The 25871-nt window shown below is 35.3% G+C and overlaps 2 protein-coding genes and 1 long non-coding RNA gene across 4 annotated transcripts in view; 2 read left to right on the forward strand and 1 right to left on the reverse strand.

Moving 5' to 3' along the window:
- Window positions 1–1690: 1690 nt before the first annotated feature.
- On the reverse strand, window positions 1691–5637 carry LOC128160604 (uncharacterized). The gene is made up of 6 exons (XM_052823938.1): window positions 5467–5637; window positions 4550–4645; window positions 4343–4408; window positions 4034–4096; window positions 3549–3690; window positions 1691–2769 (listed from the first exon to the last, which is right to left on the reverse strand). Exons 1-6 carry the CDS (start codon window positions 5630–5632, stop codon window positions 2316–2318), a joined length of 987 nt encoding a protein of 328 aa, XP_052679898.1. The 5' UTR covers window positions 5633–5637; the 3' UTR covers window positions 1691–2315.
- A 174-nt stretch (window positions 5638–5811) lies between these two features.
- Window positions 5812–13211, forward strand: LOC128160603 (uncharacterized). Of its 2 annotated transcripts, none has more exons than XM_052823936.1 (5): window positions 5812–5938; window positions 7053–7202; window positions 8354–8509; window positions 9242–10171; window positions 10402–13211. In XM_052823936.1, the coding sequence occupies exons 1-5, from the start codon at window positions 5812–5814 to the stop codon at window positions 12207–12209; spliced, it is 3171 nt and encodes a 1056-aa protein (XP_052679896.1). In that variant the 3' UTR covers window positions 12210–13211. The 2 variants fall into 2 exon arrangements, with proteins under 2 accessions (XP_052679896.1, XP_052679897.1); XM_052823937.1 differs by lacking the exon at window positions 5812–5938 and adding an exon at window positions 6093–6578.
- A 10273-nt stretch (window positions 13212–23484) lies between these two features.
- Window positions 23485–25871, forward strand: part of LOC128159613 (uncharacterized) — a 31453-nt gene continuing 29066 nt past the window's right edge. Inside the window, exons 1-2 of the long non-coding RNA XR_008240164.1 lie at window positions 23485–23771; window positions 24399–24433. This is a non-coding gene — a long non-coding RNA (uncharacterized LOC128159613). The remainder of the gene's footprint in view (window positions 23772–24398; window positions 24434–25871) is intronic.

Below are 25871 nucleotides of genomic sequence, written 5' to 3' on the forward strand. Positions count from 1 at the left end.
ATAATTTTATAATCCATGCGCAATCTCTTTAATTTTGTGATCGTGACATAGCATAGCAATTATTGTAATTTCGTGATCGGAACATGGTCCAAGCGACATTATAGTCAAAGTTACTATATTTTTCTTAAAAAGGATGGCATGATTTACATGGGCGGTATCAAATACCATTAGACTCTTCGTAAAGAGAGTGGAGAAGTTGAAGATCATCATATTACGTAGAGAATACCAGCAACTGAGCTTAGTGCTTAAAAGTAATAATGTTTGCAGATATAAACCAAAACAACATCAAAAGAAATGATTTAATTGATTAATTATAGTCAAACTGTCTCATTGATTGTTGTTAAATAATCATTCTGAAGAAACGTATATATGTCGTATATCGTCGTTATCAAGTCGTACACATGATCGATGTATTTTTAACAGTGTCTATGTAAAGCAATAACATTTAACTGCATAACTGGACACGAAGTAATCAAGTTTAACAAAATCAGAATAATCGCTAATCTTCATGCACTTGAAAACACCCTGTGAAGTTTGACACAAGACAGGTGCATGCTTCTGACACCGGAAATTGTTTAACAAACATTGACCACGCGCCGAGTCAACAGGTGACTGTTTACGTAATGGCGAATGCACTGGCGATATTTCAATATTTTTGATGCTAGAAATAGTGTTGAGAGAGTATAAATATTTTAATACATGGAAATAAAACTAAGAATAAGGTATTTCTGATGCAGTAAATTTAGTATACATCCATACAACTTGCATTACACACTATATCGGCAGTCACTACTCCTGTGGTATCAAGAATCACGGCTTGAAAAATGGGGTAAAATTTTAGTCCTATGTACAACATGCACCCCAACTTTTGATCAAATTTTGGCTGAAAAAAAGTGTGTGTTATACATGCGACATTACGGTATTACAAGTTACCTTTGTCACTACTCTTGATAAGTTAGAATCAAGAGTTGAGAGCAGCTTCTATCCCAGTTTCATAAATGCTGGCATCTCTAACTTTATCCCAACATCTTCCAGAACATCTTGGGCATCTCTCACTGAAGCCACGGTCCACTACAAACACATCCTCCTCTTGAAGCCAGTTCCTGAGTTCCTCAGCATTATGGTAAATCATGTGCCTCAGTATGCTGGCGTCATTGTTCTTACTGTCTGCTAGATAGGGGCCAAGAACTGACACAATGTACCCAGTCGCTGTCACCACAATCATGGGTTTCACAAGAGGCCTATGTTTGTGAATGCTATATGATCTATGAGCAAAAGCAAAATTTGAACTTTTCTGTATGTACACATATGTTCAATCGAGAACCAAAATTGCTGGATTTGATGTAATGTCTTTAGTCATGAGATTTCTGGCCAGTTGTCGGGTGTGGTTCTGGATCACCTCCTCACGTGTTATGTGGTTAAATCCAAGATTGTGTGGCACAAAGTCTCTCATAAGTGATGTTCATGCAGAAACTATAGCTCGGCGAACCTGGAATACATCATATTTAATTAATGAAAATCTCCTTTATCAGATAATAAAAAAAAACATAAGTAAAAATATGTTAAAATTTTTTTATTTTCATATTGATCAATTATAAAATTCTTACTTGAAATTTAGTCCTAATTCCTCTATGAAAAGTCCTGGTATTTTTCAAGAATAATCCCATAACATTTCTTGTTAAAATGTTCTAGAACCACTAAAAATGTACCATTATTGATCTGGTGCAGTTCAAGAACGTTAAATTTTGTTAAATGAGACAACACTGGAAGTGTACCAGAACAAAGGAGTTCAAGAACAGTAGCATCAATCAACAGTTCTAGAACATCAGAATCAGGGATTGATCTGGAACAAAAATTACAGAGTTGTTCGTGAAGAAACACTCAGGAATTGTTCTAGAACGTTAAATGAGACATGGATTTTCAACAGCATTTAACGTTCTAGAATTAAATTTCTTGAACTGTCCTAATTACATCTTTTTCCTGAATTGTTCTAGAACAGTTTCAGCCCTACCAGTTATGATCTAGAACACTTCATTCACTGTTCCAGCATTTTAATACTGATGGAGTTCATGACCTGTTCTACAGCATTCCTGACAGGTCCCAAATCTGTTCAAGAGAAACATTACCATTTTCACCTAATAGTCACTGAAACCTTCTTTAATGTCTTGGTTACTATCCGCCATTTCTCACAGGATACCTGCTGTAAAAAACTGAAAGAGACTAGGTTTTCATTTTTACATTATTTTAATTACACAAACTCGTCTTCAAAATGTTCAAGTTTTAAGATACATTTAAGATACATTTAAGATACAGGTTTAGATCATTTGTGAACTTGCTACACGACTCTTACGTCTTTCCATTTTCAAAAAATTGTCAAATTTTTTTTTGAAGACCTCAACACTTATTTCGCACTTTCTCATGATGGCTGTTTGCACAATCTCTAACTTAATAGCATTCAATGGAGGTTTAGGGTTATCTCTTGAATTCACAGTTTTCTTCCCTGTCCTTGAACAGTTGAGGAGATCCTCGTTTTCAAAAACTTTGTAGACCAAAGTACGGAGGATAATCCCAACATCTTTACTTGATAAATGTGATACACACTGCAACAGTTCCTCCACACTTGGGCCATCAGATGCTGCCTGAGGACTGCTGCTTGGCCCAGGAACTGTGTGTGGGGCCACATCTGCAACGGAAGCCCGTAGCTTTTTTTTGAGGTGCCTTACCTCTCTTTCCAGAGCTTCATACTTTTTCTCCAACTTTCTTACTTTGCTGAAGAGAAAATGTAAACAACAATACATGTTTGTATGTCAACAAATTCAATAAATATTTACACAAATGTTAACAAATAATTATTAGGGCTGTCATGGTTGAGACATTTTTATGTTCGGTTCAGGGTACAAAACTTCGGTTGTTGGTTTTTTTTTATTAGTTTTATTTTATATGATGAAACTAGATATCTTTATAAATTCAAGAATTATTTCTCTTTAAGAAAACTTCAGTATTCCCACATTTTTTATTCCTTTCCACATGATTCACTATTATCAATATCAGGTGGTTAAAATATCATTAATAAAAATAAAAACCAGTCATAGCAAACAAATTCTGATTTGTAAAACATAAAAAAAAAAAAAAATGAAGTCCGGAAAATAAAAACCGAACGAAACTGTGGGTGTTTGAACCGCAGTTAACCAGCTTTTTCGGTTAACCGTGACAGCTGCACTTATAATTATATCTGTATTTTCATTTGTAATAAATAAAACACTTAAAAATTGACCATTAACTTCAGTGTAAGAGAATGTCAGCACGATTTAAACAAATCCACACCGCCCCAAAATTCTATTAATGAGAGCAAAGAAGTACACTGTGGAATTCTAGACCTGGATATTTTCAATAATAAGTTAAGGAAGGAGTGCATGTGGGAATTTCACATCTGTTAATACAGTGTATGTAAAAGTTAATACTTTAAATAAATTTAATATCAAATATCCCCTGGCCTTCCCAACTGCTTTTTTTCCTCTTACTATACTGAAAATGATTTCATACTTTACCTAGATAAAGAAGGTGGGGTTGGACTTCTTGAATGTCTTTTTGCTTCAGGGGTAACTTGCAAAGGCATTTCTACAGTGGTGTCGACAACATCACTTGCTGTGGTGTCTGTATCTGGTGTTGATTCTCCAACTGGTGGCATTTCTGCAAGTAATTTATACCACAATTCATTATGATTGGCACTTACATTTATCTCAAAGAAAAAAACAAACACTGGCGACAAAACGTGAATATATTTCTCCTGCTTTACCATGAAGGCAACAAGCTTTAAAGTAACATGTAGATATACATATCAGATTATTTTAGCGTCATCTTTTTCCTGGGAATTTGCATCTAGAATACTGTATCATTTAAATGTGATATCCAATTTTTCACTTCTTTGCAGAAATTAAATTTCTGCAATGCAATTATACTTGCGAATGAAGAAAATGGATACACACAGAAATTAAATTCCTGGTAGACCTATATGGTATGAAATAATGCAAACCTTCATTGATAGTTGATAAGTCACTAGTACTGTCATAATTCCGCTGAACATCCCGCTGAACAACTGTAAATAATAAATTGAAGAAAAAAAAATTATACCTCAAACTTAAGATTAAATTAATTTTTAAATTAGATTTAAAGATCTAGATTTTTTTAAATATAGTATGGTCAGTAAAAAATATCCTTAATGGCCTGAATTTTTACTTGTTTTAGGTTTGAATTAATTTGAATAACTGATTTGATTATCTTGTAGTCCTGGAGAAGGAACTTGCATTCTTTAAAATATAAAAATAACAGTCAAGCACTTTACCTTCTGGCTCTAAGGAATATGTTGCCTCTTCTTCATCTTGGCGAGACGTGCTTACTGTAGATTTGTCTGAAAATTTTTGTTGTTCATTAGTATGACATATTTTATATAAGTATATCCAATATTGCAGACTTATCATATTGAAAGTAACCTTTAACATTAAACCGAAAGTTTTGGGTATTTAATAATGTAGCTAAGTGCAATACAAACCCAAGTTTCCCTCTACAACAGGAACATCATCACTGTAAGTATACTTAAGTGGAAACTTCCCGTCCTTGCTCTTTGACTGTAATGATGCTCGATCTGCTGCAAACAGTAAAGAGAGTAAAATTTAGGGTTGCAAATAACCACTTGCCCACTGCAAAGGCAAGTAAATTTTAAAGATAGCAACTGAAATTGGATGCAAATGGTTAGTGTATCTTTGAATATTTTTCCTTTTCCATCACTATACTTTTCCTTACTTCAACCAATTGCTTAAATCATGATATTTCTTCTTGAAGTTAATGCAATCTTAAATTAAGAATTATAATTTGTAACCTAATCCTCTGACACAAATTGTTTGTCTGCATGCATGATCTTGAAATGCTTAAGTTAAAACAACTCTCTAATATCCATAAAACCCAGAAAATCTTAATATGATTTCATTAAATATAAATTCTATATTCACTTGCATTAGTCACAGGTGGGTTGGGGGCTCCTCCTCCCCTACTTTAGAAATATGAAGGGGGGGGGGGGGATATCTCCCTTACCCTTGTTTGGTCAGAAAAGTGAGTATGTCCAGAAAATGTAGAATATTTGTATGAAATGGCCTGTTTTTTCTCATAAAAGGTCTCAACAATCAACATTGAACTGGATAACACTTTCCAAAGTGTGCTTCCCCACTTTTTGGTTGGTTTTTGGTAACTACACCCAATGACCTTCACTAATTTTTTTTTTACTTTTTTGGCGCCAAAGTCGGAGACGTACTCAGCTGACCCCCCCCCCCCCTTCAAATTTGTGACTTCTACTTGATATTATATGATACGTCTGTAAATAATTGAGATGATCATTTCTGCGTTTTGAAATTGACGAGTTTGAATCAATATTCACATTTCCAGAGCAGATTTTTTATGAATGCATGTACTTACTACTGATTTCTGAAATCCTCGCCTTGTACGGTTTTTTACCATATGTGGCAGTAATGAATTCCCCTTCTCTGTATTCCAGCACAGGTTTACGTGGTTCTTTCACTGTCTCTAAGTTAATTAGGCTAACAAAATGGTCTTCCCAGTGAACAATAGCAAATCTAGCCATGTCTCCTGCGTTCGATGAAAACGCGCGTACAACTTTTTCCGCCAATAAATTGAGCCAATCACGTTGCGAGATACATTTGGCAGTGACGAATACATCAAATCTACGTCGCACTTACGTTTTGACACAATAAAAGTTTATCTTCAAGAAGAAGAATTTAAACCACCCTGATTTGTGAAAAGATGGCAGCGAATGAAAAGTTGAAATGGTGCCAGAAAGGAAGGAACGATTTTGAATGCCTCATATGTAATAGAAAATTATCATCAAAGCAGCGTGTCTTCCTTCACCTCAAGGCTGTCCATCGGTTATGTACGTATTTAAATTGTTCACAATATAGACAGTAAATTACATTAGTAATATTAATATAATAGCTGAAAAAGTGCATCCCGCTTTATATAATTGAGTTTCACACCTATTTTACATGCTAGCCCCCCCCCCCCCCCCCCCCCCCCAGTAGCTTTTATAAACACTCACTTCCAAAATCACTTTAAAATTTAACGACAGTCCTGACCAGACGTGACAAAATTATTTACGCCTCACTGCACGTGGCTTGGGTAAGTGACATCGCTGTGTGGTGGGTACTAAAGTTCTAATGAGTTTTAATATATAAATCCTTTAATTTCTATTTTAAAATACTTTCTTAGTAATGGAATAAATTTTACATGGCTTATCACCCATTAGATGCCATGCATTTGACATAAGTAGAGACTTACTCTTTTAAACATGCCTTTATTTCATAGGGAAAATGTGCCAAATCAACCCCAAAAATATTGAAATGTTAGTTATAGATTTGTGCTTTATTTTGTTTAAAAAAAAAAACCGAATTGTCTGATGAATGCCTTAGTAGATTTCGTCAAAACCGGAAGTACAGGAAGAAAACAAAAATGAAAGCATGTCAATCCATCGGAAGCATGTTGGTGGATCTGTGCAATTTTCCAAGCTTGTTAAAGTAATTTTTTTAAATGAAATTAACTTTTTTGAAGCATTAAAGATTAATTTATAGAACAGATCATCAATTGCAGTGGACATTACCCTTTCTAAAAATATATACAGTAGTAATACAGAACGTAAATAGGCACATGTCATACTCACATTTAATTTATTTAGCTAGGTTCGGTTATTATAGTCCGGTTGATATAACAATTTTGCCTGGCAAAATAACTTTTATACTAAGCCATGTCCACTGTATTTCAAATTCATCAAACCAAATTTACCATGTTTACTTACCATTCCCCCCCCCCCTTTTTTGTATACAGAAAATAAATATGTACGTAATTGTCATCGTAGACTGCACCATGTGAAAACCATGAAATAATAAAACTGTAGATGAGCATATAATTATACCCTTCTCCAGCAAAGAAAACACAAAACTTTTACTTGTACATGTACATTTTGTTGTAAAAACATGTTTATGTTTTAACAGCCTCAGAGAGCAATGACACAATAAAAGAGTACAGAAAACAGGACTGTTGGAAAAAGTCAGATGATGGAAAATATGAGTGTTCTGTCTGTAAGAAAAAACTGGCCTCAAAACAAAGAGTGTTGATGCATCTTCATGGGGTGCACAGAATGAGTAAGTTTATTGATGTTTAATCACAAAAGAGTACAAACCATACTTTTTAGTAAAGTTTTCCCTCTCTGAAGGAATTCAAATTCCACTGTAACAGGTTCTCACATGTAGATACATGTATTTTAACACAGGTTACACTATTTCAGCAGTCAACTACCATGCTGATTAAATTGTGAAGATTTTATTCTTCCTCAAATTATCAGGTTGGGCACACACTACCAAACTGTGGTCTTACACTCATTTGGTGGGTTAAACACCCATATCAGTATCTACTGACTGTATGGGAGTCAAATGATGATTTGTTCAATATACCCCTGCACTGATTTGAACGGCACATAATTCTAACTGGTGAGGATTAAAATACAGATATTACTCAATCCTAAGAAGGAAAAAAATTGGATATTCAATGTGAAATGTTTTGCGCCAGGTCGTTCAAATATTTGACAAAACCGTCATTAATGTAAACAAGTGCAACTTTTTTCCTCTTTTCCAAACATTGTTGCACCCGTCCATCATGTTTCTTACTTTCAATTTCGATCATCCGGGCAACCTTTTAAGCAATTTGAACCCGATGAACAGTATAATCTACTATGGATGAGAACTGGTGCTAATTTTCTATTAGGAAATAAATGGAAAGACATAGTGTTTGTTTTTGCTTTGTTTAATTTTGTATATAAATGCTTTATTCTTTGTAAAATATGATATCTAACGAGAGAATGATATTTTAATGGCATAAAATGACCAAAAAGATTTAAAAAGTGCTTTTAAATAAACTTCTCAAAAGTGACAACACATGATAAGGTAGAAAGTTTGCTCAACGAGACACAAATATTTTTTTTTTCATATGAGTAAGAAATTCAACGGCTTCTTACATGTACTGGTATCTTTATTACCAAGTTCCGCAGTAATGGAAAATAGACCGCACTGCCTTTATTTTGGGAGGTATATGTTCAGTAAATTTCCCCAAAACTTGTGCAAATGCGCCTTCGCTTTGTTTACATTTTAATTTTAAATTGAAGAGAAAAGACTACTATATGGTCAGTAGATACCTACTCCGATATGGGTGCTTGAACCACCAAACCATTTGATGGTGTGTGCCCAACCTGGTTATTTTACACATGTCTAATATGAAAATGTTGATCCTACTCTTTTAGCCCCAGTAAGGAGAGAAAAGAAGAAATACAAACATGACAAGACTGAATCTGTTCCACGGTCTACTGCATACAGATGGGAAAGAAAGAAATCTGGGGAATGTGCAAATACATCAGCTAAAAGGATTCTATTTCGAGACCCCAGTTCCACAACTGGAAGTGCGTACTTTGTATTTCATTATATATATATATATATATATATTTACTTTCTTGAGGTGAATATAATGGTTAAGCTACCCTTGGATGAATGATACTGAGCAAACCAGAAGCTATTCTTGAAGAATGATACTCATCAAAGATAGCTGAACCACCATATTCACATCAAGAAAGTAAACTGTCTCATTATATGATATCCAGTAATTATCAGTAAAAGATAATCTAACTTACTTGCACCATTGTGCTTGTTAATGTCGGCTGTTTTGTGAGGTGGCGCTATACAGAAACAATAGCTCTCTGTGTACACTGGTTTGAAATGTTATATGTACCTTATCATACTTTAAAAGTTAATAACATTAGAGTTTTGTGGAAATTTAAATCAGATTGAGCCAATCACAGCACAGATAATAACGAGTCAATATAAAAATAGGTTTTGTATTCAGCAATACTTTTGCCAGCCTTTTTGGGTGGTTAATTAAAAAAGAATTGAAACCTGAATAAGTGAAATGACCTCAGTACATACAATTTTTCTGTTATTGATGTTTAAGTTCTTGTTTATAAAATACACCAACTGGATTCAGGGAAACATCCAGGTATCATGTGCCCCTTAAATTGAAAACATAATGGAACATTTAATCTTGGCAGAAAATAGATTTGAGTGTGGAACAAATTCAGACTTGAAATCAAAATTAGTTCAGTTGCAATTATTTACTATTTCTTTAATGAATTTTTCAGATGAAGACTTGAGTGTAGATCCTGTAGAATTGCCTGGAAATGATTCAGGTTCCAGATTGGATGATTCAAAAACTGAAAAGTTTGTGGTTGCCCAAGAAAAAACAACAGATCTTTCCTTCTCTGAGCTACTACCAGTGCTATGTTCAGACACTTCTAAAACCACCTGTGGAACAGAAGAGAAAATGTTATTGGATGGTGAATTTTCAAACACATATGGTTTAAAAAAATCAAGTAGTAATGCATCCATCCACAGTGTGCAGGACTTTGAAACAGTGCCCCCAAATTTCACATCGTCCGACTCTGAAGACACAGAATTCTTAGATTTCAATTTACCTGACACTGATGATTCAATCCATAGTGTGCACGACTTTGAAACAGAGCCCCCAAATTTCACATCGTCCGACTCTGAAGACACAGAATTCTTAGATTTCAATTTACCTGACACTGATGATGCAAAATCCTTAGATTTCAGTTCCTCTGACTTTGATACTGACAGTGACCATGATACAGCTTCCAAAAGTGATGCGGACGATTTAGAATGCCATTTAGACATGCCAGAAAAAGAATACCAGGCACTGTCGTTGCTATCTTGCTTTTTGAGAAATCAGTTTTCAGCAAGTGCCAGTAAAGATATTGTTGAAACACTTAGAGAAATTTTTCCTAAATTGAAAGAAATAAACACATTGAACTGGGATGAAATGTTATCACATATTGACAATACTTCACTGAAGGAAATTCACTATTGTGAACTTTGCACAAAAGTTTTCCCTGTTGAGAACGAAAATGTCTTTCATTGTCAAAGTACAGATTGTGAGGGACTTCGTTACAAAGGACCCTTGAGAAACCAAAACAAAACGTCAAGACAGCCAAGACAGAGCTTTGTCTTTGCAGATGTAGGCAAACAATTAACTGATCTACTTCAAACACCTGGTAATTTTTGCTCAGACATTTAATTCAGTTCCCCAGTTACCATTTTGAACTTTCCGATATCAACAATCTTCAAAACATTGACAAATGAAAATAATCATTCCTAAAGTGACGTTTAAAGTTAATCATAAATCATCCAAATTGTATTTTTATAGATCTTCTCAAAAGATTTTGATAAGTGTGTTACGAGCAAACTTAAACTCTGCATTAATTTGCATTTTATTTCTTTGTAGGAATTTGGGAAGATATTCAAGCGACCAAAAAAAGTGCCTTTGAAAGGCTTAATTCTGGATCTAGCATATTAACAGATATTGTAGACGGGCAAGAATACAGAAAATTAATGAAAGATGGATTTCTCAAAGAAAGTGAAAACTTGACAGCAATTTTCAATACAGATGGGGTAAACTTGTATTCATCTTCAAAAATTGAGCTATGGCCAATATTTTTAGCTATAAATGAACTTAGCCCCGCAAAGCGTTTTTCACGGGAAAACATTCTTCTAGCAGCAATGTGGCAGGGCAAAGGTAAACCACCTTTTCATGAATATTTTAGAGAATTTAGCAGTCATTTGAATGCCTTGTATACCAATGGTGTTGAAGTTTTTATTGATGATGATAGTTTTCATGTGAAGTTGAAGATCATATGTGGTATAATGGATTTACCTGCAAAGGCGGAGTTACTCAACATGTCATACTTCAATGGACCCTTTCCTTGCATTACATGTGAGGAGGAAGGAAAGACAGTAAAACAAGGTAAAGGAACAGCTAGATGTTTACCTTATAGATCTCCTGATGACAGAAGTATGGAACGAAGACATGAAGTTGTTATTGAAAATATGAGATCTGGTAGCCCAAAGAGTCGTTCTAAAGGATTTAAAGGAAAATCAGGGATCTCTTATTTAAAAGACTTTGATCTTGTGTCAGGAATTGTACCAGACTATATGCATGGAGTTTGCTTAGGTGTCACCAAAACTCTAATGTGTAAGTGGTTCTCATCAAAAGGGAAAACAAATGAATTTTTTATAGGAAATCACATAGAGGAAATTTCTCGAAGAATGCAACAATTCAAACCTCCACACAGTATTGAGAGGCTTCCCAGAAATCTTGAAAAAAACTACCAACACTTTAAGGCCACTGAGTTGCAAACTTGGCTGTTGTATTATGCATATCCTTGTCTTCAGGACTTTCTTAAAGATGAATATCTAGAGAATTTCTTGTGTCTTTCAGAGGGGATTCACATTTTACTAGGAAATGCAATATCAGAAGAGTCTCTGACTAAAGCAAAATGCCTGTTGCAGCAGTTCTATGCATCATTTGCTAGATTGTATGGGGAAGGATCTAGTGGCCTCAACATTCACAATACAGGATCACACTTGTGTGACTTTGTTAAACTTTGGGGTCCCATATGGTGTTGGAGTTGTTTTCCTTTTGAGGACATAAATGCAATGCTGCTTAATTCTGTTCATGGTACAGGAGTTGTGTTAAAGCAGGCCATGAAATACCGTCAGGCCCAACTGTGCATCAGAAGGAAAGGACTTCAGTTAAAAAAATGTAATAGCTGGAAGGTAAATTACATGGCATCAAATTGTGCTGTAGCAGGAGCTATGCAGGTACTTCAACAACATGAATTAGAAGATTCCGTGAAAGCAAATCTGATTAATTTGTTACAGGAAAACTTCCTGGATAAATTAAAGAAACTGAACAGAGTTGTTGTTAATGAAAAGCGTTTCTACTCGGAGCAGTACACACGTATGCAAAAAAGAATCTGTACAGTTGTTCTCTTCAGAAATAATGAAATTGGCAAAATCAAGTACTTCGTGTTCTGTAATTACACTGATTCTGTGTACGCTGTTCTCCAAAAATTGGAAAGAATTCCAGAAGGACAAGAAAACCATTACATACCAGTTACATTCTCACAAGAAATTGTTGTGTCCAATGTTGAGAACCTGATAGAGGTTTTAGTTTATCTTGATTTACAGGATGTAAATAGGAAATATGTGATAAAGATGCCCAATGGCTATGGCCATGCCATATTCAAGTGATTGCGTGATGCTATTTTCTTATTAATTAAAGTACGGACAGAGGCAAACTTAATGCAGTGTATTGAATTTCCACTGAAACAGAATAAATACTCATTTATCAGGATCCAATTCAAATTACCAGACTTAAACAGTTAAGGTAATTTTTGACAAAGGACTTTTACTTTGATGCTGCAGTGAAACATTTATGATACATCGGAATAGTGATATGATGACAAAATAAAATTTAAACATTATAATGTTCTGTCACTGTTCATACGTGTATTTGAATCAGCTGTGATTTTGGATCAAGCAATAGAGAATTTATTGCTTGCACTGAAAATTCTATTGTATGTTCATTTAACAGAAAACTTATTATCACAAAATCTATACCTGTGAAATTTCAAAAATGTATATTGAGAATTACACGGTGTAGATTGTCATAGCGTGCATTTGCTATTGAAAGTCATTGATCATTTTAACAACTTAACACTGCTAAAAACAAAATCTTTGAAATTGTTTTACATGTAGTGATTGTTAGATGAGATTCTAGAAAAGTTCCACTTCTGTTCTTTATATTTTTGGAACAATTTTGGGGTTTGAATTCTAGAAAAGTTCCACTTCTGTTCTTTAAAATATTTTTTGAACAATTTTGGGGTTTCAATTCTGCTAATTAGTTCATGAAAAACCCTTATTTACTAATCATACATTTTGTTGAACAGTTCTGGAACATATTGCTATTTTTTTAGTTCTAAACTTGTTCCACATTAATTCACTTGTCTGATATAGAACAGTTTTGGAACAATTGTTCCATTTCTTAGTGTCAGAACTGTTCAAAAAACATTCTGTTACATTTCTGGTTTAAAAATCGGATTCTTAACATCCCACAAAAGTTCCATAAAAAATCTGAAATTTTTCCTCAAGTATTTCAAGGATTATAGTTCCAAACAACCTGTTAGGAACAGTTCAAGAACTGTTCTAGCCAAGCAAGAACAGTTCTAGAACACTAGAACATGTTTTCGCAGGGGACATTGAAACAAAACAGCAAGCAATTTGTTAGAAAGAGCTGATCTAAGTTTCATCAGGAGGATGGCAATACATGTCCTCTTGCTCCGATTTCTAGTTGAGTTGATGCTGGTAACTGACAATACAATGTCGTGAAATTCCTGTCGAGAAAATCCTGTCAGCACTCTATACTCATCGTCATTCATACAGCTTTCATCATCAAAGTCAAGCCTTGACTGTTGGAATGCCTTCTCTCGCAAGTCCTAAAAAATGAAATTATTATCATCGTTTACATGCTACATCATCATTGTTGTCATCAACACTATCACAATTCTCCTCTTCATCAACATTAATCATTACTTTAGTTTTACATTATTATGTATCTTGATTTCATGCAAATTGTTGATACCTTTATGAGACTGAGGATGAATGTTTTGTTGAGCGTTGTGCTTTCATTGGTCCTGATCTGCTGCATAGCGGCATCAACCATTTTCCCGATGTTGCACACAGCATCTTGCTCCAGATGGAATGATGATTTCTCTCCTTATAAACACTAACAGCCGAACATGATGGGAAACAGTCACAAGCTTTGGTCCTGGTGTCTTGCAAACAAAGCAGTAACCATGGCTCTGTGGTGATGATGGAAAAGGCAAGGGTACAGATGGGGGACTTGGGAATGCATGTTTTGGACGCTTCTGCTTGGGTGACGCAAATGTTGGATCCTCTGTTTCCTCTTGGGGAGCTATTCTCGGGAACATAGATTCCCTTGTCACTGAATCTTTGACTTTCCGACACTTATGACGACACTTGTTACAGAGAACATCTGTTTGAACTTAACATTTAAGGAAAAATGTTTGCATAATATTAACAGAAATGTACTAGCTGGGCGTCTTTCATCAGGAGGGGCCTTTCTATTTCAAAGCACACATCTAGATTGTTTCTCATCCATCCTTAAAAAACAAAAGGTGATATTAATAAGCTTAGTATTAATCACACACATTTGATTTCTGATTTTTTTTCAAATATACATGAAGAGATATTAGATATGATTTAACTAAGGATCCTCAACACCCTGTGAATGATTTTTATGACAGCTTAAGTACATCACAACATGGCTTCCATCTACCAACCTGCAGGTCATGAGTTTGAATTCTGCCCTGACTTTTATTTTCACAAAGAATAAGTAAAATTTAAAAAAGCTGAATTTTTTTTTTTGGAGGGGAGGGGGGTCATTTTTAAGTTAAACCCATGCTGAAAATCCATATCTTTAAGTTACTTAAAAAAAATGGGCTGGTATGCAGAACTTATACATGTACCTAGGGTATGCTGAAGACCCTGAATACTTATATATATTGATATATTCAATTATTCGTTTATAATCGATTTTTTTTTATCAGTAAAATGAATCGTATGCTTAAATATTTAAGTTTAATAATGCCCATCAGCTCTATATTCTAGTACACCCCCCCTCCCCCGTTCATAAAAGACATTCAACATTTTTGTGATTAACATTGTTTACAGCATCCATAACAACCAAAATGGCATCCCCTCCGTCGGAATGGCTCGGTTTTATCTGGATTGTGTTTTTATTATTGTGTTAATTAACAGATAAAAATGCTCTTACACAAAAAAAAATGGATGATTATTGACCGAAATTTGACCGAAATTTGATCTCATTTTTGCTTCAATAGACGAAATACGAGAAGTGGTTACTCCAAATTGCATTACGATTAGCGACTATCTAAAACTAAAATTGATATTTGAACCCTTCTGACAATGTCGCCCAGGACGAAACTTTCAGGATAAGTACATGTACACGTTGCAATTAATTCTTCTTGTACAGAAAATCATCCCGGGCGACGAGGTCGAGGTGATCAATTTAACTCATTTACATCAGATTGACCAGTAAAAAGGCCATAAAATGGCATATCGCCATTACTTTGATGGATCATTTCCTACGCATGCGCATAAATGGGCCAATTCTAACATGGTATTACAAGTTATTATGACCTCCTCTTTATATTATATGCGGACAACATATCGGAATCGCAATATATTTTTTCCCATAAAAAAAACGTGCCAATTCTTAAGGAGACCGTACCTAGTTCTTCTCTTTACCTTCTAATAATTTTACAGTTTATCAGCTCTGTTTATTACTGCAATGACTAAACTGTAATAAAATGTCAAAATTGTGGAACCTTTCTTTTACAAAACTACTGTAATACCAGTTAAAAGGGGAGATAATCAGAAATTAATGAGAATTTTGAGACATTTTCAAAAATCTTCTTCTAAAGAACCATTAAGCCAGGAAAGCTGAAACTTGTGTGGAAGCATCCTCAGGTAGTGTAGATTCAAAGTTGGGAAAATCATGACCCCAGGGGTAGGGTGGGGCCACAATGGGGGGGTCATAGTTTAACAAAGGGATATATAGAGTAAATCTTTTAAAATATTCTTCTCAGAAACTGATCAGCTGGGAAAGCTAAAACTTGTGTGGAAACATCCTTAGGTAGTGTAGATTCAAAGTTGTGAAAGTCATGATCCCCTGGGGTAGGGTTGGGCCACATGGGGGGGGGGGGGGTCAAAGTTTTACATAGGAATATATAGAGTAAATCTTGAAAACTATTCTTCTCAGAAACTAATCAGCAAGGAAAGCTGAAACTTATGTGGAAGCATCATCAGGTAATGTAGATTCAAAGTTGGGAAAATCATGACCCCTGGATGTAGGGTGGGGCCACAATTGGAGGTCGAAAATTCACAAAGTAATATATAGAGTAAATCTTTAAAAATCTTCTTCTCAGAAACTAATCAGCCAGGAAAGCTGAAACTTGTGTGAAACATCCTCAGGTAGTGTAGATTCAAAGTTGTGAAAATCATGATTACCGGGTGTAGGGTGGGGCCTTAATGGGGGGTCAAATTTTAACATAGGAATATGTAAAGTAAATCTATAGAAATCTTCTTCTCAGAAACTAATCAGCCAGGAAAGCTGAAACTTGTGTGGAAGTATCCTCAAGTAGTGTAGTTTCAAAGTTGGGAAAATAATGACACCCCCGGGAGTAGGGTTGGGCCACAATGGGGGGGGGGGGGGGGGGCAAAGTTTTACATAGGAATATGTAGAGTAAATCTTTATAAATCTTCTTCTCAGACACTAATCAGCCAGATGATTCTATATAAATGTTAAGACTTTGGCCCCAGGACAATTCTTCGACTCACAAGAAGGTTCAGAGTTTGATGTAGCTTTATATCCCATATATAAACAATTGTTAAGGATGTTTTTAGAACTGCAATACTCAACATGTGATATGACTATAAAATCATCCTGTTAGAAAAGGGACTAATGATTATATACATAAGAATATGCAGGGGGAAAATAGATTATATTTTTACAGGATCTACATGTATTGTTGTACATTGTCCAGATAGTTTGTATTATGACTCCATTAAGCTGATTTTATCATACCTATTGTTCCTCAGGTGAGCGATGTGGCCCATGGGCCTCTTGTTTTAAATTCTGAATGGAATCCATTCTTATTGAAAAATCTTATTCAATTTTTTTCATCCTTAAGGTCAGACGACACGTTCCTCAATTTTAGATAACTTTTTCCAGGAATTTGTTAATGGTTTACAACTACTTTGACAAGCTTTCTTGCAAAAAATTAGGGTACCTTACCAGGCATTTCTGCGAAATACCAGAATATGCAATTTCCTATATAATCTTCTTGAAAATACACTTGAATTGCTGATATGAAAATAAATACATCTACACCACAGCTAAATTCTCTAAAATAGAACTGTATCTCGGGCTGGGCTTTGAACTCACGACCTCTAGAACCTCTACGCTTCTGGCAGAGAGCGGCCACGGTTCTAACCACTCGACCATCTAGGCATCTAACCAAATACAAGTATATTTTGATCATTTTTTAAGTAATTATAAAATTAAAAATTTTTGTTGGAACTCTTTATTACGAGAAGATACAAAAAAGATTCTCGAGGAACGTGTCGTCTGACCTTAAGTACATAATAACAGACACATTTATTCAAATTGTCCATGTATTTGATTTGTTAAAGTTAATAAGAAGCAGTCAATTCATTTGATCTCACTGTAATTCCACATTCATTTCAGTACTTGCTGAGAGAGAGAGAGAGAGAGTCTCATACTCGGATGAGCACAGCGTAGATATAAATCAAAATCCCAGACTTGTGTTTCATACACAATGATGTATAAGGTATTTATAAGGTTAATGAAAAAGTCAAATTTGACAAATTCTGAGGTGAGTAAAATGATTAGTATTAGAATGAGGGTACTAATGCACTTGGATGTTGACACCTTAGAATTGTTAATACAGTGGGGCCTCAGATATCCGGACGCCAGATAACCGGACGCTTCAGTTTACGGACGATTTTATTTGGGAACAGATTTTTTTATACGTTATTTTCTCTCATTTATCCGGAATTCTGTGTTCCGGATCTGGACGGTCTGTTTTTACCACAAAACATCGTTTTACTACTAATCTTGCTTCATTTAACCGGACAGTAAAATTTCATGATACCATACTCAGTACAAAAGATTTCCCCTGTCAATTAAGTTTCACACCTTTTTTACGTGCAAGACCCTCATGAGTAGCTTGTATAAACACACTGACATCCCAAATCACTTTCAAAAATTGGAAAATTGCGAACAACAGTGTATCACACACATACCACACTGAGACACAAAGAATTTAGCTAGATATGGTTATCATTATTGTCCGGTTAATATTTCATGACAAAATAATAAAATAAAGTTCTTTATATCTAAAAACGTTCATATCAACAGACAACTCTAGCATATGTTGCTATATGGTATGAAAGGCAAAAAACCTAGTATCAACACTGGGAGCCATTGTATACAAATACATTATCATTCATGACAACGATAGACACATTTCAGATATCCGGACGCTTCACCTATCCGGACGATTGGACTTGGGAACGAAAGCGTCCGGATAACTGAGGCTCCACTGTACAAGATTTAGCTGAGCAGAAACAGATAGGGCTAGGTGATGTGCTAGATATATAAATGAAATAATTTTTATTTTAAAGTAAATTTATTACTGTTTAAATTTGATAAGTTGTAAACAAGCTCAATTTTGACATATGAATGCCATGTGACCCTATATATTGCTAGTAATTAGCTCACCTGAGCTGAAAGCTCAAGTGAGCTTTTCTGATCACCTTTTGTCCGTCTGTCCATCTGTCCGTCCGTCCGTCTGTCCGTCCTTCTTTAAACTTTTTACATTTTGAACTTCTTCTCTAAAACCGCTTATCCAATTTCAACCAAATTTAGCACAAAGCATCTTTATGGGATGGCGAATATAGATTGCAGGAAGAAAAGTCCGATCTGTATTCAAAGCGGTGAAAACCTTGAAACTGTAGAAAAAGGGGGGTGCAATTTTGAAAATCTTCTTTTCAAGAACTACTGATTCCAATTCAACGTAGCTTAGCATAAATTATCCTTATGGGAAGGAAAATATAAATTGCAAAAATTAAGGTCTAATTCTGTTTCAAATCTGGGTTATTGCGAAAATAATAATAAAGGAAAGGCGTGTTTCAATCGGGCTCGGCATCCGGTAAATGGGTAGACAAGACTTGGCCTGGGCAAAACAAAAGATTGGCAGTTATTAATCTGCCAATCTCATTAAAATTTCAGGATATTTGATGGACCAGTATATTTCGGTCTTGAGTGAATAAAAGAATTGAAAATCTTAGGCCATTCTTTTTTTCCATTTTAAATGCTGGATAGGAAATACCAAGTTAAAAATCTTAAGCTGAATGTAATAAACTCATGTGGAAAAAATATGACTCAAACCTAGGCGAACTGTGAGCTATGCATCTTGCTTATAATTCTACGATTGACGCTGAAATTTTGGTTGAACATTGGAAATTCTATATGTCGAATTAGAGTATGTTAAATACTTGTACAAACAAAATAAAGAATGATATTCTGTATAAACCTACTCTCTGGGGCCCCCTCTTTATACAATAAATAATGTGAAATCTACATCAATTTTGATAGTTTTTCAGACACGGGTTAATAAAAACGACATCTTTAAAACAGTTTCCATAGTTCTGACACACTTCTGTTGCGGGGATAAAGTAATTATCGCTATTCCTAAGAAAATATTACAGCGGAAAATTATCCTGGTTTGTACTCGAAGTAAATAACAGTCATTTAATTATAATGGAGAAGACAAATAAAATTTTTGAATGTTTTTAATTTGAGGAATTGAGCACATTGAGGTACAATTTTCTTCACATCCGAGGGACCATACGAAACAATATCTTTTGAACGCCATTGTTGCTCAGGTGAGCGATGTGGCCCCATGGGCCTCTTGTTTTTTGATAGTGAACTTTCAGATGTGGCCAAAGACATACATCTTTAAGTAAAATACTTAACTAGCCAGGGGTGTTTAGTTACATTGAGTTATATGGGAAATGAATTGATACTCTTTTCCCTAATAAAGTTGCAAATATGTGACTTTTTTAATTTGATTTTATGACCAAAATTTAAAAGTATTGTGCATATTCATGACTGAGGAAATTCTTGCTTGCGATTGTCTATTATCTGATTGGGGTCAGAGTTTAAGTGATTCTTACCTCACCTGAGCCGAGCTTTTCAGATCAAAATTTGTCCATCGTTGTCATTGTCACTGTTGGTGTTGTTGCTTAAATATTTCACTTTTAATTTTTATCTAATCTTAGAACCACTGAGCCTATTTCAACCAAACTTGGCTTAAAGCATCAAATTTTAAATTTTGTTCAAATGAAGAGCCAGGTCCCTTTTAAAGGGGAGATCATTTAGAATCATCAAAGATTTAAAATCATCAAAAATAGATCATTAAAAATTTGTGGGTTTTTGAAAAAGAAATTATAAAAGATAAACAATTGGCCAAAAAAGCTGTAATTTGTGTGGAAGCATCCCTAGGAAGTGTTTTTTCAGGTTGTTCATATCATGATCTCTGCAGGAAGGGTGGAGTCAGGAATCACAATGGGGGATTGAATTTTTACATATGAATCTATATAGAGAAAAGTCTTTAAAAATCTTTTCGAAAACCAACTGGCAAGACAATTTGTAACTTGTGAGGAAACATCCTTAGGTAGGAAGATTCAAGTTTGTTCAAATCATAATCCTTGGTAGGAAAGATGGGGTAGGATTGCTGGGGGGGGGGGTGTTGTGTTTGAACTTTTAAAAAAATCTTTTTCTCAAAAACTAATCAACCAGACAAGCTGAATCTTGTGTGGATAACCCTTAGGTAGTGCTGATTCAAGTCTATTTTACTACCTTGTTCAGAAAGTTTGTTTGACTCCATAATTTAAACTGATTTTTAGCTCACCTGAGCTGAAAGCTCAAGTGAGCTATTCTGATCACATTTTGTCCGTCGTCCGTCTGTCCGTCCGTCTGTCCGTCTGTCCGTCCGTCCGTCCGTCCGTCTGTCCGTCTGTAAACTTTTTACATTTTGAACTTCTTCTCTAAAACCGCTTATCCAATTTCAACCAAATTTGGCACAAAGCATCCTTATGGGAGGGCGAATATAAATTGCAGAAATAAAAGTTTGATCTGTATTCAAAGCGGAGAAAACCTTGAAACTGTAGAAAAAGGGGGGTGCATTTTTAAAAATCTTCTTCTCAAGAACTACCGAGGCAAATTCAACCTAGTTTAGCATAAATTATCCTTATGGGAAGGAAAATATAAATTGCAAAAATTAAGTGGTAATTCTGTTTCAAATCTGAGTTATTACGAAAATAATAATAAAGGAAAGGCGTGTTTCAATCAGTTTAATAGCTTCGGGTTCGGCATACGGTAAAATGATTCCATACTTCTAAAACGAGGTTCTTTGTTTAAAGCAGCCATGACATTATACGAAAAAGGTCTTTCTGACTATGATGAATTTGCTTGTTGTGCAACAGTTCGCGTATGAAGGGAAATTTTGAAACTTACAAAATATATTGGTGCCGATTTTGTGAAGTAAATTGAGGCTAAATATTTCAATGCGTTGATAGTTTTCACACATGACGATGGTGTTAGCTTGTTCTGATTTTCGTTTCGTTCTCATTATGCTTTGTAACCTGGAAACTATCGTCTGTATTTCGTGATTTTTACGTATCGAATCAAACAGAGACTTCGGTAAATCAAACAGTTAACTGTTTACCTGCGCAAATTAAGCAAAATGTAGGGATACTGAAATACAATTCATTCTATCGGTAATTCGGCATTATCTTTTGCGTAATGGTACATGTAGATTAATGCAATAGGTTTTCTTGAGATGCTTGGCATTTTCTCGAGTTTATTCAGTTTAAATAGAGTTTGATATCGCTGACGGAAATATGTAGGTATATACATGTATATATATGATTCATTTCGAAAAAATAAATTGTGTTCTTTATTTGTTATACATGTAGTGCATGTTTCTTGTGTTTAATTGTTTACAATTTCTATTTACTAACCATATTTGAGTGTTAAGCTTCGAATTATAAGCAAGATACAGAGATTTGCTCACAATTCTATGTTTGTACACAGATCTTAAAAACTAAAGCTTAAAAAATTAAAAAATTTGTCAATATTTATTAAGAAAATTTACAAAGCCTGTTCTTCCAGAAACCAACTTTAACAACTTACTGTATTGTAACCTTAACCTTTTTAGCTCACCTGAGGGTGGGGCCACAATGGGGGGTCGAAGTTTAACAAATGAATATATAGAGTAAATCTTTAAAAATCTTCTCCTCAGAAACTAATCAGCCAGGAAAGCTGAAACTTGTGTGAAAGCATCATCAGGTAATGTAGATAAAAATTTGTGAAAATCATGATCTCCGGAGGTAGGGTGGGGCCACAATGAAGGATCGAAGTTTTACATAGGAATATATAGAATAAATCTTTAAAAATCTTCTTCTCAGAAACTAATCGGCCAGGAAAGCTGACACCTGTGTGGAAGTATCCTCAGGTAGTGTAGATTCAAAGTTGTGAAAATCATGACCCCCGGGGTACGGTGGGGCCACAATGGGGGATCGAAGTTTAATATAGGAATATATAGAGTAAATCTTTAAAAATCTTCTTCTCAGAAACTAATCAGCCAGGAAAGCTGAAACTTGTGTGAAGGCATCCTCAGGTAGTGTAGATTCATAGTTGTGAAAATCATGACCCCCAGGGATAGGGTGGGGCCACAATGGGGGATCGAAGTTTAAAATAGGAATATATAGAGAAAATCTTTAAAAATCTTCTTCTCAGAAACTAATCAGCCAGGAAAGCTGACACTTTTGTGGATGCATCCTTAGGTAGTGTAAATTCAAAGTTGTGAAACTCATGACCCCCGGGGGTAGGATGGGGCCACAATGGGGGATCGAAGTTAAACATAGGAATATATAGAGTAAATCTTTAAAAATCTTCTTCTCAGAAACTAATCTGCCGGCAATGCTGAATCTTCTTCGGAAGCATCCTCAGGTAGTGTTGATTCACAGTTGTGAAAATAATAACCCCTGGGGGTAGAATGGGGCCACAATGGGGGGTCGAAGTTTAACATATGATTATATAGAGTAAATCTTTAAAAATCTTCTTCTCAGAAACTAATCAGCCAGGAAAGCTGAAACTTGTGTGGAAGCATCCTCAGGTAGTGTAGATTCAAATTTGTGAAAATCATAACCCTGGGGGTAGGTTTGGGCCACAATGGGAGGTCGATGTTTTACATAGGAATAAACAGTGTAAATCTTTTAAAATCTTCTTCTCAGAAACTAATCAGCCAGGAAAGCTGAAACTTGTGTGAAAGCATTCTCAGGTAGTGTAGATTCATAGTTGTGAAAATCATGATCCCCAGGGGTAGGGTGGGGCCACAATGGGGGGTCAAAGTTTAACAAAGGAATATATAGGGTAAATCTTTAAAAATCTTCTCAGAAACTAATCAGCCAGATGTTTCTTTATAATTGTTAAGAATTTGGCCCCAGGACAATTCTTTGGCCTCCCGAGAAGGTTCAGAGTTTGATGTACGTTTATATCTAATATATAAACTATTGTTAAGGATCATTTTGAGAACTGCAATACTCAACATATGATATGACTATAAAATCATCTTGTTAGAAAAGGGACTAATGATTATAAACATAAGAATATCCAGGGAAAAATGGATTTTATTTATACAGGATCTACATGTATTATTGTACATTGTCCAGATAGTTTGTATTATGACTCCATTAAGCTGATTTTATCATACCTATTGTTCCTCAGGTGAGCGATGTGGCCCATGGGCCTCTTGTTAATGGCTGTCGTTACTCAGGTAAGCAATGTGGCCCATGGGCCTCTTGTTACTGAACTCTTTGCAATGTTACATTTGCAAAAATAAACTTCCTAGGTAGTATATGAAAGTGACCAACAGCTATAGCTACATGTGTGGCTCTATGTCCTGTCCCCTTAGGATCTGTTCACTTCCTCATACAACCTTTTGCGGTGTCTGTTGTAGTGGCTCATCTTACATCAAATGGAATGGATCCATGCCAGGATTCACTTTTCCTTCCCATGCTGGTTCCAGTCCAGTAAACTGTCACAGTCTGGGAAATTCTGTGAGTTCTCTCTCAATGCATGATGCTATAATTTAGCTCTTTTTAGTTCACCTTAACTGAAAGCTTTTGTGAGCTTTTCTGAGAACTTTTGTCTAGCGTCCATCTGTACAATTTTGACCTTCTCTGCAGAACCAGATTATCAGAAATCATTTAGACTTTGTAAACAGATCTTCTGCATCACTAATACCCGTAAATACACAAGATGTCAGTAACATATTACACCGAAATTTGCTTATATTAAGATATTGCAAATATTTTATCTTTGAAATGAAATATATTAATTCCACATTTTATAGATTTGGTTACCTTTTCAAAATTTTATTTTAATCTTTTTTTATTTATTATTTTTGAAAGAATTTTTTTTTTTAAATCTATGTCGGTGGGTTAGCTTGATTTAAAAAATTGTAAATCAACATGTCTCAATGAAGTGAAAAAAATACAGTCTTCTTTTTTTCCTGACAACAAGCAAAAATTTAAATTTGTAACACAAAATGCATAAATAAAATTTTAAAAAATCAAACTCTGAGCTGTAAAACTTTGATTTTAAGAAGTGAACAGCAGATTTTGGTATAAATGCTGAAGGCATTTTGATGATATTATAGTGTTTATCCCTTACCATTTCTTCAGGTCACTGGTGATGCCGCAGAAAGAAAACACTATGGGTATGTAATATGATCTTTATTAGCAATTACCGCCACATATAGAATAGTAAACGAATAGTACAATTCACAGAGCAATAAAGCATGTCTTGTGTCTTCCAAGACAGGCAAAGGAAGGGCAATGTATATGTCATCTTGCGTGTAAGCAAGTTCAGGCAGTAACCAGGCAATTTGTACCAACTATCACCAGGACCACCACACTCCTCCCCATTTTAAAAGAGGGCATCCCAGCCCGAACAATAGGGCAAACTATAATAAACATACAATATCTAAATCCTAATAGGACCTAAAACATACAAAATAAAACATTTTACATGTTTTTTTTTGGTCTTTAAAAAATACTAACACAGATTTCACAGTCAACATCACAGTCCACAAACTTCACAGTCAGATTCTAGCATCTAATTTGTCTTGGTCCAACCTCCTGCTTTTCCTGGCCCCTCCGACTTGTCTAGTTCCACCATTTTCCCCAACACATCAGGTAGTCCACATAGTATTCCCTTAGCACGAAGTCCAAAGATGACATCTACAACGAAGTCCAACGATGACATCCACCAAGAGATTCAACGATGACATTAACTATGAGGTACAATTTTTAACGATGACATCCACCACTCCGTATCTAGACACCAGACATTTTTCCAAGATGAAGGCACTTTGCAAATTTTTGACATAGTGTCCAAGACTCCGGCACTGCAAGTGAGGTAGGGACTACAATGTACCAGAGTAGCAACAAGTAAGATCCATGTTCCTTAACATTTTTAACCAGCTAATGGGTACATGGACTCCTTGTACATCTTGGTACACTGGATATCTAAACACTCATCTGCAAATGCAGCCCAAGGTACATACAAGCATCTGGTACACTCTACCAATGCTAAGACAAACAAAACAGTACACAGTACCCTGCATCACCGTGGAGTACCTTTCCACATCATAAAACATAACACTCAACTTGAGAAACCTACTATCTCACGGACCAGGTAAAAACTCAGGGCAAACAAATATTTAAGCTTTGTCCTGGCCTTGTCATCAGAAATTCAAACAAACCTGGAATGAGACCAGTCCTTGCCCTCTTCACACAATAACATCAAACTTTGGGATTACCCTGATTACACAAACAGTAAGTTTTCCTTTTCTGATACTTAAACTTGTTAGTGCCCTTGCTATCTTGCAACTTCACAGACTCACTGGTAACTGCTTGGTGATTTCTAGCTCTACTCCTTGTCCCAATGTAAGGCCCTCAGTCAATAGTTTGACTTGAAGTAGTCTGTGAGACTGCAGTGTATTCTGCCTTTTTCAAAACAGACTTCAATGTCTTGACACTTTTCGGCACTGGTACATGTGTGTTATGCTCTGACTCACTGCTTGACTCTTCATCAATGACCTGCTTCTGATAGTTATAGAGCCACTGAGGTATTTCTGTAGCATCGCATTTCTC

Source organism: Crassostrea angulata, chromosome 8, assembly GCF_025612915.1.
Source record: "Crassostrea angulata isolate pt1a10 chromosome 8, ASM2561291v2, whole genome shotgun sequence".
In the NCBI taxonomy this organism is placed as follows: Eukaryota; Metazoa; Mollusca; class Bivalvia; order Ostreida; family Ostreidae; genus Magallana; species Magallana angulata.